The sequence below is a fragment of the Sebastes umbrosus genome, chromosome 11 (genome assembly GCF_015220745.1).
Source record: "Sebastes umbrosus isolate fSebUmb1 chromosome 11, fSebUmb1.pri, whole genome shotgun sequence".
NCBI lineage: Eukaryota > Metazoa > Chordata > Actinopteri > Perciformes > Sebastidae > Sebastes > Sebastes umbrosus.
Window position 1 is genome coordinate 27,931,824 of NC_051279.1, and position 17,992 is coordinate 27,949,815.

At 43.0% G+C, this 17,992-nt stretch overlaps 1 protein-coding gene across 5 annotated transcripts in view; it reads right to left on the reverse strand.

The window, feature by feature from the left end:
- LOC119497149 (vacuolar protein sorting-associated protein 13B-like) overlaps positions 1-17,992 on the reverse strand; it is a 393,997-nt gene that overhangs the window by 74,105 nt on the left and 301,900 nt on the right. For all 5 annotated transcript variants that reach the window (XM_037785043.1, XM_037785042.1, XM_037785044.1 and 2 more), the window contains 3 exons: positions 9,347-9,549; positions 7,411-7,630; positions 5,296-5,480 (listed from right to left, as the gene is read on the reverse strand). In XM_037785043.1, the coding sequence (XP_037640971.1) occupies positions 5,296-5,480; positions 7,411-7,630; positions 9,347-9,549 (608 nt within the window). The remainder of the gene's footprint in view (positions 1-5,295; positions 5,481-7,410; positions 7,631-9,346; positions 9,550-17,992) is intronic.

Genomic DNA, 17,992 nt, shown 5'->3' on the forward strand with positions numbered 1-17,992 from the left:
TTGTCTGCCAGAGGATGAAAACAATTAAATGTGGGATCACAACGACTTTGGTTGATGACCAAGAGGTCCTGTTAAATTAACCCCCACGAACCCACCCCGTCGCCTCACACACACACAACTGGTTTAATGCTATGTGAGTGCTTGGACATAACATGAGGTAAGGAGGACTGTGTAACATATCAGTAAACTGAACCAATGTCTTATAATTACTTTACAATCACTCCTTTCAAAAAGCCCATGATACGTGATACTGTTTTCAGCAGTGTTGACGAAATGCATCACAGCAGCTTTCAACAATGGATTTAAACCAGTTTAGCAAATACGTTTTGTAAATGATGTTTTTCATTAATGTTACCAACAATTCCTTTGGGCCGTCTAAGTGTCCTATGACAGACATCAGTCACAGGGTTCCTACAGCTTACGGCAAGTTAGAGTAAGGACTTTTTTAATGGCACTTGAAATGAAATCTAAGACCAAAATTGAAGAAACAATCCACATCAATTACTTAGAGTGGTGGAGATGAGGCTAAAAAAGAACTGGGAAATACCTGCCCTCAGAACGGCACTGGAAACCCCAGTGCCGGTTTGAAAAGTTCAGAGATTATTTTAACAAGAAGCGCTCGATGTGGGCGCATAAAAAAGTCAGAGCGCTCTGAAAGTCGGAGCTCTTTCTCTAGGCGGCCGCATACACTCTGTCATCGGGGAACAACTGCAAAAAGACGCTGGCGCTCAGAAAAAGAAAATGCTATACGGACACTCAGCTGCATGTGGGATTCCACTGCCTTGATTGTCATCACGCCGAGTTTGAAACACTTCCTGCACAAAATACACCGTGCCTCGTACACATTGCCTGGTACTGGTTTCAGCCAGTGCGCAAAATCTAGGTTGAATAGCCAATTTTCATTGAATTTGCACTTAAGTTGCAAAACTCTCGCAAGATGGTTAAGGTTAGGCATTGATGACCTTTTATGGTTAAGGTTAGGATAGTTAGTCGGGTTCGTCGGTCAAGTTTTCGCACGTTTTCACAACTTTTAGATACGACCATAGCTAGCTACAAGACAAATCTGGCCTCACACGAAGGCACATAAATACCATGATATTCCATGTGTCATGAGTACGCATTTTAGACTTTTTGTGTGTCATTTTTGCGCCACGCAAACGTCCGCAGTTAGGTTTAGGCAAAACAAACACTTAGCTAGGGTAAAGGAGAAAAATCTGTATGGAAACAACGTAACCCAACTACGGAAAACTCGAAACAAACGTCAATAAAAAACATGTGGCAATCATCACGTGGCAAATGTCACTTACAAAACAAAACACAAAATGACACACGGAAATCAAGAAAGGCGTATTTATTGCACGCTAAACGCCTTGCTCATTATCATGGCATTTATACGCCTTTTCGTTTGAACAGGATGAGCAGACATAGCAGTGCATCTGCTCTGAGCCTCCCGGCCGCAACCTAAATATGAGTGTTGTTGGTTCCACTATCCTGATCTGTGTGATTTTAGGAGAGACATTTAGTAAATTTAGTAGATAGATAGATAGATAGATAGTAGATTTTACCAATTATTTGGAGACTTTTAATTGCATTTTTAAGACTTTGGATAGATTTATTGAAGACATTTTAATACCAATTAAAGCCCTATTTTTAGATCAACGAATCCAATGCCTTTTAAGATTTTTTAAGGATCCGTGGGAACCCTGTGTCTGCTGCAGGGCCTGGCCAGAGCCTTTACACGGGTGTCACAAAAACACCATCTGCAGACTCACGCCTGTACAGTGGTTTCTATGAGTGCTAACTAAGTCTGCACAACTGTTTAGACACTTCTCATAGCCGTCAATAACCACGGCTCCCATTTAAACACTTAACATTTATTGCTTTTCTCTACAGAGTAGAGTATCTCACCCCACTGCATCTCATCCCCACATGAAGTGGTTTCAGTAATGGTCGGGTGCTCGGAGGGAGCCTCCTCTTTTCACCACTTCCCCCCCATTGAAGTCCCATCACCTGATTCCTTTTAACAGACTTGTCAGTGGAGACAGGACCACGCCAGATGACATGAGGAGTGGAGCAGAAGATGTGGAAACCACATGTTCATCAACCACTGGTTCCACATCTCCTGCTGAGTACTGTAATACACACTCGCACAAATATGTACGCAGTCACAGGCGTCCCGTTTTTATGCACACACATAGATAGAAGTACAGATGCAGAAATAAATGCAGGCACCCAACTGTTCTAGTGTATGGCAGATTGTGAATGCATGTGAATCGTGTGAACGTCCAGCTTGTTGTATCTCCTGTCAGACCGTCATTGGCCCCTCGTCTCATCAGCTGGTGAAGACTCATCTCTCTCCCCTCGACTAGAGAAATACACCACCTCCACCTCTGTGACCATCCATCTCCATCCCTCTTGACCCTCCTCTCACTCCATCTCTGTTCAGCACCCCTCCGTCCTGTCAATCTACTCCCATTAACCAGCCTCTCCCTATTCCAACTCTGTCAATCACCGCCTCTTCCTCTAACCCTCCCGTCTCCGCACACATCAGCTCCCTCTGTTCTCTACTGTAACTCAATATGTGGCCAATCAGCAAGAGGCTTCGGAGTTTTGCTCATTACAGACTTTACAGCTGTGGGGCCTCGTTGGGAAGCCAGACATCTGCAGCACCTTCCAATATCTCGTCTCTCCGGGGCCGACATAAACAGACAGAAAAAAACATCTGTACTGTATAGGTGAAATAGTGGTGGGAGTCCAGGAAAGACTCAGAGATAAAGGGAGGATGTTTCGAGATGAGAAACTTCTGCTGCAGATGGAGCAAAGAAGCAGAAAGAAAAGGAAGAGGGAAGGTAATCTAACCCAAAGGCTTTAAAAATGTAATTAAAAAGGACTTATAAATGGGCTGCAAATGTAATAAAACTGGCTACCATCATTAATTTCAGTAATAACTAGAGATCTTGCGATGGGATCACAATGCCTTATTGGGCCAGGGGCGTAAAGTGTGGGGGCCAATGGCCGCTTCTCCACTTCCTACTCCCTACTTCCGGGGCCACTCTCTTGGACCACACCCGCCTTCATTTTGATCTCAACTACACACACAAGTTTCATGAATGCATCTTGCACAGTTGCGATGCTATCGCGGTGGAAGAATCTGTCCAGAGACAGAAATATAGACACCTGGCAAATTACTCAGAACCTCCTCTGTGATAGTTCCCGCTACAGTAGGTGTTTCCAGGACCACATTTTGCCGTGATGACTCATACACAGACTCACAAGGTGAAAACAATACCAGCGTCGCTGTAGGGGCTGGTAATAACATGTGATTATAAGATAAATTTGTGATAAATACTATAAATCATAAGCAATAAGTCAAGTTAAAAAACAACAACAAAAAACGTCATTATAGTGAATTTAAAGGGGACATATCATGCTCATTTCCAGGTTCATATTTGTATTTTGGGTTTCTACTAGAGCATGTTTACATGCTTTAATGTTCAAAAAACACATTATTTTTCTCGTACCGTCTGTCTGAATATCCCTGTATTCAACCTCTGTCTGAAACGCTTCGTTTTAGTGGCTGTCTCTTTAAGGCCCCCTCCCGAAAGATCCAAGTCTGCTCTGATTGGTCGGCATTTCTGAACTTCCGCATGCTGTCACCGTCTTCACAGCGTCACTGCAGTCAGGGACTCGCTGTGTGTATCAACTACACGGAGTTTAACGGCACTTCTAACTTCTACACAGTTGTGACATCACAACGTTTCGGACGTCCTGACGGCTGATTTAAAGGCACAGTTTCTGACTACGGGCAGTGTGCATTTCTCCTTGAAAGAGTTTCTTTCACAGTATTTATATAGCACCTAGACCTGCTTTATAATCAAAATAAACTTTCGACATTTTGGCACCTTTAACAACTAGATTATATGCCATTCATGAAGTAATTCTTCTCTATAGCGTAATGTTAGAGCCATATCTGTGAACTTACTGCATCATCTTATTTTATTAAATTTTTTTTGCCATCCTTAAATTTCACTCTCAGTTGCTAAAGGGTTGCTTTCCAGTGACTTTTGAAGACCTTTTGCGACATCGAATTTATAGAAACCACAATAACAGCGGAAATGAAAATAATATCTGACTAAACATTGCTAATACAAGCTGTGAAACTTTATATAAGCAGAAATCCCATTCCTAATTGCATGGTCAATAAAGAAGGGGGACTGTAACAGTGTCAGGGAATTTGACCTAAAAATAGCATATTTCTGCTCCAGGAAAAAAAGAAAGATTACGGAGGAGGATGCGAAAGAACGCGATTTGGGACCCGGCTTGCCTTCGAGGATGCTAAGCTGGAAAGTGAGGCGGGGGATAGAAAGGCCGAGGATGAGTGATAGGAGGAAAAGTGGGATGTCCTGTCTCCCACTGAGGCCCAGTAGACTCAGTAGCTGCTACAGCCTGCCAAATTATAACCTCATCTGGGGTTAGAGACACCTGGCTACTCACACCAGAGCATGCGAGATGACTTCCACAGCTGTCGGAGCATGTATTACATGTTTGGAGGGACAGCAGGGGTCTCTGTCATTCAATAACACGTAGAGTATGGAAGTTCTCATGACTCATGTCATGGGAATTATGAATGGCCCCCAGTCCAACGCTAAGACAGTTTATTTCTCTTTCATTGCAGGTGATGTTAAGCAGGGAGCAGTGAGAGAGATGTGAGAATTCTCTTTCGCCTTCTTTATAGTAGCAGGATTCCTTGCTTACTTTGGAGTTTCCATATTTATTCAAGATATGCTGTGTGTTTGTGTTTGGGAAGGATTTTCAGAATAATAGTAGAGCTGGAGGAGCACCTGGAAGTCTGTATGGGACTGTTGGGAGTATAACATTTTTTCTAATCAAGAGATACATGTATGTGTACTAGGGCTGTCAAAGTTAACGAGATAATAACGCCACTAATTTCTTTTACACATTAACGTGTTGATCGATCTTTCGGAGGTTGTAGCAGGCTCAGTTTTAAAGCTAAAGAGAATATACTGGTATCATATGAAACTAAAAACCTAAGCGATCCATGTCATACTAGCTGTTCAAGAAGGAACCTAAATAACGCTCCAAACAAGGCCATTTTCAAATGGGTCCCTTGACCTCTGACCTCAAGATATTCAAATGAAAATGGGTTCTATGGGTACCCACGAGTACAAGAAATGTGTGATTAATTTGTGATAATCACGATTAATTATGGGAAATCATGCAATTAATCGCGATTAAATATATTAATCGACAGCCCAAATGTGTGCCGGTCTCTACCTGCAGGGCGTCCCCCAGGTCGGCGGTGCTGATCTCAGGGTCCTCCGTGGTGTTGAAAGGGACAGGAGTTATCCTGACGAAGGTGAGGACGCGGGGTTCAGGGTACCTCCACAGCATCACCCCCGGGCTGTCCTCCGTCTCGCTGACGAACACCACCTCATGGGGTCCTGGCAGTCTCTGGGAACCTGCCAGAAATAGAAGAATTCACAATAATATCAGAATAACTTCACTTTAATCTGTCGGTGATCTAAAAGCAAGGCGTATGCTGTGCTTTACTGGGAGACATAAAAAAATCAGAGAGAAAACATATGGTGAAGGGCTGAGAGAATAAGAAAATGAGGCGATGAGGATAGTTGAAAGGAGGCAAACCAAAGAGGAAAAAAAGATAAAATGTGATAGCTGACCGATAAAAGATGATGTGACCAGAAAGCAGAGGAAACACTGGAAGGAATCCATGTATTTTATATTTCAAGATACAGGAGATTACTAGTTAAGTGCGCTACACTCTTCTACTCAAAATATTTCAGAACAAAAAGCCTGTTTAAACTGGCCTCCTTGAACATTTACAGATGCTGGAGGAGGATTTCAACACACAGAGGTTGAAAAAATGTGATGAAAATTCTGATGCATTCGAATGTGGGATGATTCTTCTCATTTTATGAATTTCACCTAATGTGGCAAAAATAACAACCTAACTTTGACTCGCATTTTGGTGCTGAGCTGTTATTTCTACGATGGAATCCGAACCCTCCAAAACAATATCTCCTAAAAGAGCACCGTAGATGTTTCCACGCTTTCACAATGTTTATATGCATAAGAAGCCGTGCATAAACAGAGTGGCTGAGTAAACATTTTTGCTATTGAGTAAACAGCCATTGATTGAACCATGCCAAGCACCTGCAAAAGCTGGAGAACACTGGATCCGAACTTCTGAGTGGTGTTTGACTTAAGTCGTGGCTGCTGTTTGGGATTCAAGTCCTTTGGAAAAATGTTTATTTGAAAAAAACAGTGAAGCAGAGAGCTGCTGCTTTGTTTGGCCCCTGGAGGTCCAAACACTGAGAGTTGCTTTCCAGAAAACACATTTCAAGGGGCAGCGAGATCTGTCTGGGGCTAATTTCTCCCTTCATGTGAGGCGGTGAGCTGCCCACTTGAGGGTGGACAGCGTTATTGTTCTTTTGCGAAAAGGGTGGATGAAAGAAAAAACAGACACTTTCATGAGGTTTTGCTTTCATTCGAGTTAGCATGAGCTTGGGGGAAAGTGAGAGACGGGGACGGAGACTCCCCTCTGCCCTTCTCTCCATCCATCTTTCATCTCCTCCTCCGTCCATCTATCCCATCCATCCCCCCGGGGGGGCCACTCGCTGTTCTCCGTGCCCCTAGGCCCGGTTTTCTCTTGCTGTTGACGACATGTTGCAGACAGATTGTGCTCTCTGTTCTAGTTCACTACTGTACGTTCTCCTCCTGCTTCAGCCGGCATATTAAATGCATCAAAGACCAGTGGAACAGTGCAACAAACAAAGACTCAACCACAGCTGACAGAGTGGATGGCTGGTCTACAGCCAGAGAGAAGTTTGATCCTCTGTGTATAATGTTCCTGTGTGTGTGTGTCTGCGTGTGTGCACGTAGAGGACGGCGCACACAAAGCACAAAGAGGGGGGGGAATAAACAGCATGTTACTCAGAGTGGAACCAGGCAGACATGTCCGATGAAACTTCTTCCCACAGAGGGCTTTGATCTGACTTTGATTTAAGGCGATGTGTATCTTAAGTGACATCTCACTTTGGCACAGAGGTTCCTTTTTTTAGGTTAGCACCAGGGACCACTGCTTACCCCGGTTCCATCTATTTTGAAAAACTAGTCAAGAAATAGCAGGAAAAATGTATGTCCAGGTAATATTATTTTACTCTGAGTCTTGGATAATGCTTTTATGTGATGATAACTACTACTATGAATGCCTAAAGCTGGGCATACACTGTACGATTTTAAAAATGTTGTTGTGTAACTCCTACTGTACGAGTAGATCGTCAGCCACGACCTACGCTTTACCTAGATTAAAGCCTGGCTACACTATCAGCCCCTCCGCCCGAGATCAGTATGCGCTGCATAAACATTCACCTGAGTCCTGGATGTATTGGAAATGCCCCGTACGCAGGTCATCTGAGCTGTGCTCTGTCCGAGGAGAGGGAGAGCCTGGAGAAGGAGGTGGCTGGCTGTGGCAGGTCTTGCCCTTGGAGCAGCTATCAGCTGAATCCGAACCTTGCTGGAGGTTTACGTACACCTGTAGGTGCTCCTCCACCAGCTTCAGGCAGCTCAGATGCTCCTGGCCCCAGAAGAGCTGCCGAGACAGAAGCAGAGACGGTGAGGTGGTTTGGAGGGAGCAGCAAGTTCAGAGCGTGGGATGGGGAAGGAGAAAAAACAGATAAGAAAAAAGCTAGACAGTGACACAGACTGATGCATAAATACATACGTTGACAATTATTTATCATTCCTCTCAAAAACAGGAAGAGAGGCAGTCAGGGTTACCCTCGTCATCACCCCTTCACATCCTTTCTAACGTTGCCCAACACAACCTCACATCCTCCTCACTTACCCGCGGCATTCCCCTTCTTGTGCTCCATCAAAGCGAGTCTGCCTGGGGTTTGGACTAAGGACCAGGAATCTCTGAGTCAAAAACTCTTCACACATGGAGCTGCCTGCCCGCTCGCCCGCCACTCACTAGCTTGCAAGGGTGGGTTATGACTAAACTCTAAAAACAGGAAAATTTGGGGATTTTTTTTTCTTTTTCCCCAGGTTTTTGGAAAGAGAGCACGAGAAGAAGGAATCGGAAGGAATTCCGGTGGTTTTTGTGCAGCACTTGATTAAAACACCGCAAACGCCAATATTTACAGTGGGAAATGTATGATTACGTATTAAGTGTTGAGTTACGAGTCATGTTTCTGTTAATGGGCACGCAATAAAAGCATTAAGGGAGCCATTGCAAATGGGGGAGGGTTAGGGGGGTTCCCCCTGGAGAAGTAATGTGGAATAATACATTAGTAATAATGCGTTCGCTTAGTCACATTGAAAAGGGACTTTTTCAGAGTGGACATTATGTAACTTCTCACAGGAAAAATGGCACACATAAGATATACCCCCCCCCCCCTAAAAATAGCCTTATAAAATTCCACCACTTTACCAGGTGGAATTACAGCATGCAATTCCTACTGTCATCACTTGAGCTGCAAAGAGGACAGAAGCAGAGTGAAAGAGGAACAGCAGGTTTAAGAGGAGTGTGATGAGATGTGCATGTGGGTGTCAGCTTATGAATACTGTAGGATTCATTTAGAAACAAAAGGCACTCAAGCCGAGGTGATTTTAAAGCTGAGGTAGGCGAGATTGGAGCAAATATGATTAGAAAAAGGTATTTTTATTGGGAGTTTGTGACCCGGCAGGCATGTTGAGATCAGTTGAGGAAATACCAAGCACAGCCCACCAGCCGGAGCAAACTTTCTCATTTTACAGCTAAACAGTACACTACAAGATGTAGGAATAGAAATAGGCATTACAGTAACAGAATACTGATTCATATTTGATCAGCGCTGCCTAGTTTGACCGTTTGATCAGAGTTCATGAGTGATTGACAGCTGCATTCGTTGAATAAATAGCCAAAAGGAACGCTCTCTCTCTGAAATGACCTGTGATTGGCCAAAGTCTCCCGTCACGGGCTAGATTTTCTAAAGCCTGAAAACAGAGCCATGAGGAGGTGCAAAAGTCTAGTTATCTCTCAGAGCACATGAATTACAATATGCTGAAAGGGTATTATGGAATTTTTGCCAATGATGCCAAAAATATTCTGCCTACTGAAGCTGTGGAAAACAGTGTCACCTTGTGATTGGAGGCCGTTCTTCAACTACCAGAGCCGCGCTCAAGCCCTCGGGTTTAAGTGTCCTTGAGCAAGACACTAACCAGGTGTAGAGGTGCTGATCTGACCCTGACCTCTACAAACTGTAGCCGTGCTAGGTGATAAATCTCGTGACCGAGGATGCTGAATTGATGTCACGGGTGTACAAACCTGCAGCAGGCCTCCCTTCAGGTCCAGCAGCAGCTTAGGGGGGCCGGGCTCAGGTCCGGGGCTGCCGCTGTGCCGACACCAGCGAGCCTCCAGGGATGTGCTGCAGGAGAACGGCCCCAGCAGGAGACGGCTCCGGTCCTTCAGCCCCGTCCTCACCAACAAATCCTGCAGCTCCAGCTGCATAGACGCAGCCTGAAGTGCATCTGGGGAGACAGAAGGAGTAGCAATGAATGGCACGTAGAGTACAGGGTGGAACTACAGATGGGGAAACAGGAGGTAAATGATACGCCAAAAAAAATAGTTGGACTATGATGAGGAAAAATGTCTTGTCAGTGATACCCTATGTACTAAGTGGTTTGTGGATAAAGTAGGAGCGGCCACTAATTTATTGATTACACACAGTGGGGAAAAAAAATGGAGAAAAGAAGGTTCAAATAGATGGGAGAATGTCTAAAATAAATACTAGTTTCAAAGTGGAATATTGATATCTCTAATTATATATAAAAACTAACAGAGTTCATTGATACAAGTGCAACAAAGCCAGATGAAACCGGAACGCATAAACAATTCAACCTCAAAATTCAGTTGCACGAATGCTTGCCGCTGAGTTTTTACTAAATTCATAGCCTGCCTACGTGATATCAAAGAAGCAAAACATACTGAACAATTACATCAACCACATCACTGGCCTCCAAACTACCCTACTCATTTGATGTTATTAACATAAACACTTGCCTCTGAAAGAGGAGAGCCTGATTCTTCCTCATGCATACTATACTGTATGTCCCTGCCTTTGCCTTTACAGCATGTTTCTGAATCAATGGAGATGACCAATAAAAAAAAAAAATAGGTTAAACTTTCTGTGATTTGGTAAACATAAATGTTTAGCAGTCATGATGACAGTGAGAAAACCCTGATGGGACCCAGACAGAGGAGCCAAACACCCACTCATCCTGAAATAATCAAAAGTAGCTTAATTAGGACTTAATTAGCATTTTCCATCCTTTCCATTAAAACAGAGATGTGTCACTGTGGTCACATGCTGTCCTGAACTTGGTCCTTTGGTCCCATAAATCAGCCGACTGTAATCCCTTCTACTAGTCGTTGACATGGGAGTGCTGATCTGTGATCAGTTAAAGCTACAGCAGCAGCCCATTTGGAAACCTCAGCCCTAGATGACTAATAATGCCCTGAGAAGAGCTCTTTAAAAAGGCCTTTTAACTCTCGAAATTCTCCCTCCAGTCTGGCTGTGAGTCTGGGAAAGTAAAAGAAAGAAGCGACACACCTGTTTCAGTCCCTAACTATAAGTTCTGCTTTATAGTTCCTATTATTTACCTGTTTGACTTTTATAATGTCAACAGTAGTGCAGGATAAAGAGGGACATTTTGATCGGTTTGGTTGTCACAATTGAAAAAACAGCTGTTTTTTGTAAACACAACAGGCAGAGGAATCTCTATAACGCAACCAGGGGTTACCATCTGCAAAACTGATGCTGCTCACTTACCCTTGCAGCTTGTTTAGCGGCTGCTGGGTACAGCATTATCCATCAATACTGGATTAAAAAACACATGGTAAATGTTGTTGTAAAAATACCAAAGTTACCCTTTAATAACTCTACATACAATATCATTTGTATTTATCTCTTAAGTACTGGTTTGTTATTGACTGACACCCCAGTTTCACAAATATGGCAGTTCCATGTAGTGCTTTTATATAACAAAAACTTCCCCTATTTATTTTTTCAGTCCTTTCAGGAAAGACTTTGACCACAGTGTGCTCTGGGTTCACTTGGGGTAAAGCAGGATAGATGGAAAGGCGTATGCAGGGAGTGGAGGAGATAAATGAGGAGACAGATAGATACATGGAGTGAGAGCTAGAATCTGATGAAGATATGACACACAAGCGTCCTCACATCTTTCCAGGCTTGGTAAATCGACTAAGGAACATCTTATTCAACATCAGAGCGCCATAACACAACAGGGGGGTGTTCCAATGAAAGAGGGCTTCTCTTGTATAAATCATTCAGGGGGGAAATATTATACTGGGGTGACTCATTTCTCTCAGGAAAAGACATTGTTGATACAAGTTGGCAGTTTACCTGCTAATATCTTCTGGTGTTGCGGCGCAGAGAGAGCTGTTAGAGATTACTTACTGAACTGTGGACATCGGGTTTATTTTCATGGCTAGGATTTATTAGACAGCGCAAGGGAACTCCCAATCTGGCTCGTTAAATGGAGGATCTTTCTTTCATTCACACACACGTATAAAAGCAGACACATGTACTTAGACACACGCATACATACACATGTAAATGCACAACCAGGTGAACAAGTGGAAATGAAATATACCCACGTACACATTTGCGCACACACGCAATGTGCATCAAAGCATTCTCTCCTGTCTCACCATGCGTCATTTACAGCCCAGTTGACCGCAGCATCCTGGTTCTTAAGCCAGCAGCAGCAGCAGCAGAAGCAGAGGCAGCAGCAGCCAGTTCTCTTAATAATCACCCTAATTGGGAGTGGTTTTAATGAGGGGGGAATCCCTTTCTTTCTTTCTTTCTTTCTTCTTCTCTAACTCCATTCTTCCATTATAGTCAGAGGCTCATTTCTCCATGCTCCCTCCATCCCTGCTGTTGCCCCGTATGACCATAGTACTGCTATTAAGGCTTGTTTCCAGAGATGTGTCAGCAGACAGCCCAAAGACATTACACTGCTGAGCTGTGAAGTACTGCCATAAGAAGGGAGGAGCGGAAGGGAATGTTAAGGGGGGAAAAGAAAGAGCTGGGAAAAGTATTGGAGGATGAGGCAGCGGCACCTGTGAGCCTGTGTTCGCCATTAACAGATGATGGGTAAAGCCACGAAAAGCAAGCGACGATGGGGAAACGGGAGACAAAAAAATAATATGGACACAGATGAAATGAGAGAACATGAGATAGTTGCAGTAAGAGAGAAGATAAATATCGGAGGCAGTTATCATCCATTCACCACTTCATAAACCTTATGAGACAATGTGCACACGTGCCTAGGAAATACAAAGAGCTTACACAGAAACCATACAGAATAGCTTGGCATCGCATAGGGGTGAACAAGAACATTGTGTGATGCCACTGTTAACGAAGACATACACACTCACTTATACACGAACACACACACGCCCACAGACACCGGAGACAGCTGTTGTTTTGCGGGTATTTGAGGTGGCTCTACTTTATGTGTTTGGGGTTTAAAAAACTGGCTCAGATGGAGCTGAATGAAATAGATCCTGGCATATGAACATGGCAATAGCAATAACACACACACACACACACACACACACACACACACACACACACACACACCCTGTACTTCTATACTTGTGAGGACACTCATTGACATAATGCATTCCCTAGCTGCTTACCCTAACCCTAATCATCACAACTAAATGACTAACCCCAACCCTTACCCTTACCTAAACCTAATTCTAACCTGAACCTTATAGTCTGAACCCTCAAACATGCCTTTGAAGGTCTGTCTGAAGGTGAGGACCACAACAATTGTCCTCACAATGGTCTTAAACTCATGGTTCTCGCAGATAAAACACATCTTAGCCACCTAAAAGTAGGGATGTCACGAGAACCGATACTTCGGTACCAACTCGGTACTAAAATTAGAAAAATGTGACGGTACTCGTTTTCTTCGGTACCGAAGGTACCGAACGATGCCTGTAATGATCATTTGGTACCGGAGTGGAGGTACTGGAGATGCGATTCTTCCAGATCTAATGGGGGCAGTATACGCTTACAAGTGTTCTCATCTGGCGTGAAATGAAGGAAGAAGAAGAACGCCGTAACAGCACGGAAAACAACAACAACACGAGACGTGAAAGATGGCAGCTGGCTAGTTAGTCAAGCTACATGCAATGAACGAGAGCGAAAACGCTAAGCAACCAACCGGCCAGTTGTTATTATTTTGCGACACACCTCCAACTCCGGGTAGTTTGTGAGCTGTGGCATGTAATAAATCCGGCTCTGTTGAGTGCAAAAGAGGAACCGTTTCCAGTCTCCCTTCTTCTAATAGTTAGCCACACGCAACGTTACAATAGATTCGCAAAAAACAGTATGCGGTGCAGTAACGGTGTCGTTCACTTTTCTTTCCAAACGAGGAAATATTTCCAATTTAGCAAAACACCTCAAAGACAGACATCCAGACAATATCGTTTGTTTTAAATACTTGAAGGCTACATGCCACTGTTCTGTCTTGCAATGTTAATAGACGTCTGTTTTTATTTATTAATTAAAGGCTACATGCCTCTGTTTTTTGTTCAAATGTTTTAATAAAGGAGTGCGTGTTGAATTACATGGGATTTATTGTTTTTTTTTGTTTTTTTACCGTGGTACCGAATTGGTATCGAAAATCGTGTAAATTCACTGGTATTGGAATCGACTAATAGATTTCTGGTACCGTGACATCCCTACCTAAAAGAAAGGCCCACCTAAAAAGATTTATATCCGTTTAAGCGTACGCTATATGTAGAATATTTTTCGATGGTGAACTGAGCTGAAAGTGAAACGTCTCTATCTGTTTTACAGTATAGATACGTTACATAGACGTAGAATAAAATATAGATACTGTTTTATACTAAATACAGCGTACACTTAAACTGATATTGATTTTTTTTTAGGTTCTCTTTTCTTCTAGGTGGCTAAAATACATTTTTCTGCCGTCCCCGTCCACAGCACTGTATTGCTTTTCTCTGGTGTCGGTGCTCCTGTCTGTTTCTCCAAGCTGGGGGCACGCCTACCATCATCTACTGTAAGTAATACATCTACTATGGATAAGTACCTCATACAACCCCACTTCAAAACACCCGCACTATCCCTTTAACTGTTTTTTTTTCACTTTATCGGGAGACCATAATTAGTAAATTAAATAATCTTTTGAAGCTTCCTTTTTTTTAATTGCACCTTCTCCAAACACACACACACACACAAACAGGAAAGAAATATGCAAATGTGTAAATATTTTTACGAACTAGCAAAAAATATCCAAAACCCATAAGCAGTGATACACACTTACAGTTATTGTATGTAATCAGTTAAAGGTTTAGTCAATATGTGAGCGAGTGAGTTAAAAGTAATGGAACTACTGTGTGTCAAAATGCTGTAATTTAGAATGACCTTTGATCACACACACACAAACCTACACCTGCATATACAGTCTCATGCTCTCACTTGCCAGTAAATCAGTGCACACAAGCACATCCTCCGCGGGCTGACACACACTCAGGGAACAAAGTGGGTGTGGGGAAGGGGGGGGGAAACAGGGTGGATGGAAATCTTCCTAAAGTGAAATACATTTCTGGCAAACACTCGGGTAAGATTAGATAGGATCGGAGACGTTGATTTACCGTGTTGGTTTCTCCCTGGCAACCGTTATCTGACCACTGCCTGGCTGATTTATACCCCGGGATGCACTGGTATCAATTAGACGAAACCTAAAGGAGTCATTACCTAACTAGCAGAGGCCCCCAAAGACTGTCTGGGATGGCAAGAGTAATAGAAGTAATAAACTGTCACTCACCACAGAAATACACTATCCCTCTCACCACAAGACCACTATAGGACACTAGAGGAAACTGGTTTCTTAGCGGGGGGACACTGTCGGCCAAAATGACACAACGCAGGGAGCTGTGCGTCATCCAAAGCCGTTTACACAGTAACTGACGAGTGTCGATGAGCTACATATGGGTTCAATGAAGCACATTAGCAAACACAGCAAATTATGTACTGGTAGATGTGTGTTCTAATTTCTCAATATTCAACTCTACATGTGATCTCTTTATAGGAAGACATGTATGAAGATAACGCTGCGATTAGACAGATTGTATTCCCACAGTTTGAATTTACACAGTATACCATTCCGTTACCCAACTTAAGCCTGATGGGTCCTGACAAATTATCGGGTTTTAGGTCGAGTTCGGGCCATCTCATTTCATACAGCTTCAGGCTCGGTGTGGTTTTGGTTATTTTCAAATGTAATTTAATAAGAAATGTCTCTCTTTTTCTCTCTGGCTGCTTCGATGGTCTGAGTCTGTGTGTACACGCGTCTGTGTTGCAAGCAGGACATGAAGTGGCCAGCGAGGAAAGTGAAAGAAACAGCCAAACTAGACCACTGTTATGCGTAACATTAGCCTGGCAAACTAACGCTCAATACTGGATAAAATAAAGCACAATGTTGCTAAAGGGAGGCTTCTTAAAATCTCTTCTTTATTATACAACCACATGACCTTATATGACCTATGATTGTGCAGTTTTGTTCTGGATTACGACGGTTTAAGACGTCAGCCATATTCATCAGGTCAACAATGGAAAAAGGTGAAGCTGAACATGATATGGACAAACAGTTAAAGCAAATGGTTTTGGCTGCAACTTGTGTAGAGTTATTACCACTGAACATGTACCTTTGTACTGTTTTGGAAGCTAATTTGCGCTGGTTGGTTGCAGTGCCTTAGTCTGTGTAGGTTAATATTATGGCTGTTCCAAGGTCAGTTCAGTTTTATTAGTGAGAAAGTAGAATGACAACATGAATTTGTTTCAACGCCACCAATTTCTTTAACGCAACTTGTGATTTTTAGGTTGTAGTGGGCTCAGTTTTAAAGCTAGAGTGAAGATGCTGGTATCATATGAAACTAGAAAAACCTAAATAATAAATTCGTACCAAACATTTCATAGTAGCTTGGTTGTGAAAATGGTTAAATAACGCTCCAAACTTATGCTAAATTTTGGAGAGGAAAAACTAGCTTGGTCATTTTCACAGGGGTTCTCTGACCTCTGACCTCCAGATATGTGAATGTAAATGGGTTCTATGGGTACCCACAAGTCTCCCCTTTACAGACATGCCCACTTTATGATAATCACATGCAGTTTGGGGCAAGTCATAGTCAAGTCAGCACACTAATAACACTGACAGCTGTTGTTGGCTGTTGGGCTGCAGTTTGCCATGTTATGATTTGAGCATATTTTTTATGCTAAACGCAGTACCTGTGAGGGTTTCTGGACAATATCTGTCATTGTTTTGTGTTGTTAATTGATTTCCAATAATAAATATATACATACATTTGCATAAAGCAGCATATCTGCCCACTCCCATGTTGATAAGAGTATTAAATACTTGACAAATCTCCCTTCAAGGTACATTTTGAACAGATAAAAAATGTGCAATTGATTTGCGATTAATAGCGATTAATTATGGACAATCATTCAATTAATCCTGATTAAATATTTTAATCGATTGACACCCTAGCTTTATGTGATAGTATATTGAACAAGTTTAGGTTTTGGAGTAATATTTGGACACAGCAAGCCATCTGATGAGGTCGGCTGATGACAAATTTTGACTATATTCTGTTCTGACATTAAAAAATGTAAAAAATAATCATCAGATTGATCGCTAATTACAATAATCATTACTTGCAGCCCTCATATTGTATGTACCACTGCTCTGATTTGAAGTTCCCACCCAGGATTATGGTCTGTCGCTTCAACACGGCTCCATGCTGAGAGACACCAATGTTCCACAAAATATGTCTCTGATAATCAACTACGACAATCTCACAGCTTTCTCACACTTTGTGTCTCGAACCAACTATCTGCAATACATCTTCATCTCGACATGTGTGTTAACAAATACCTTGCTGGACAGTCCCCCCCCCCCTCCCCACCCCCACCCATGTCTTCTCTGTGATATATTTCTATTATTAATGTGCTGAAAACTATTTATTAGTTGGGTTAACTTGCCAAATCACAGCGGGTTCTATTCCCAGATATAAATCTCCTCATGTTTGGCTTTGCTTCTCCCTGACTATTGAAACAGAAATAATATGATAAATGGAAAAAAAGAGTGGCTTTCTTTCAGCAGAGTAAACAAACGGACATGATCGTAACTCAGAGACTGGCCAGGGAAACAAAATAAAACAAAAATAAAAAAAATCCAGAGACATAAATAAATAATGGGTAGCATTCACTTTGTTCCACGAACAGAAGTTTTCCTTTACAAGTGTGCTGGAGTAAATCACCATGAAGAAGCAGGGGGTCCGCAGAGGCAAAGGACAGAAGAGAAAGCTTTGTGTGTGTGTGTGTGTGTGTGTGTGTGTGTGTGTGTGTGTGTGTGTGTGTGTGTGTGTGTGTGTGTATGATGTTGTATGCTTATGAAAAAGTGTGCACTACTAGTAACAGGGTTTGTCGATACGTATGTGTGTGTGTTCTGGGGAAATCGGGGGCACTCTATGGGCAGTCTGACGGAGAGCTGAGAGATTAGGGAGGGTCTTGTTTCATGGACCTTAAGACATATGTTCTCTCTCTCAGCCCCCCCGCCCCTCCCTTCTTTCATTGAACTATAAATGCCCCCCTACCTTGGGGAGTGGTGAGCCGTGGACGGAGGGAGGAATGCGGAGCTTCCACTTGCTTTTCATTAACACAGGATCTGGTAACACACCTCACTGTCAACCTAATCCCCTCTCTCTCCATCTTGTCCCCTGGCAGAGGGGGGCTGCCATGACCAGGTACAGAGCCCCAGATGTTCCAAGGATGAGGGGTAGGGGGGTTGGATGACAGGGTCTTCACCCCGTTGCAGCTATGGATGTACGCTGATGAAGACAGGGCGGGGT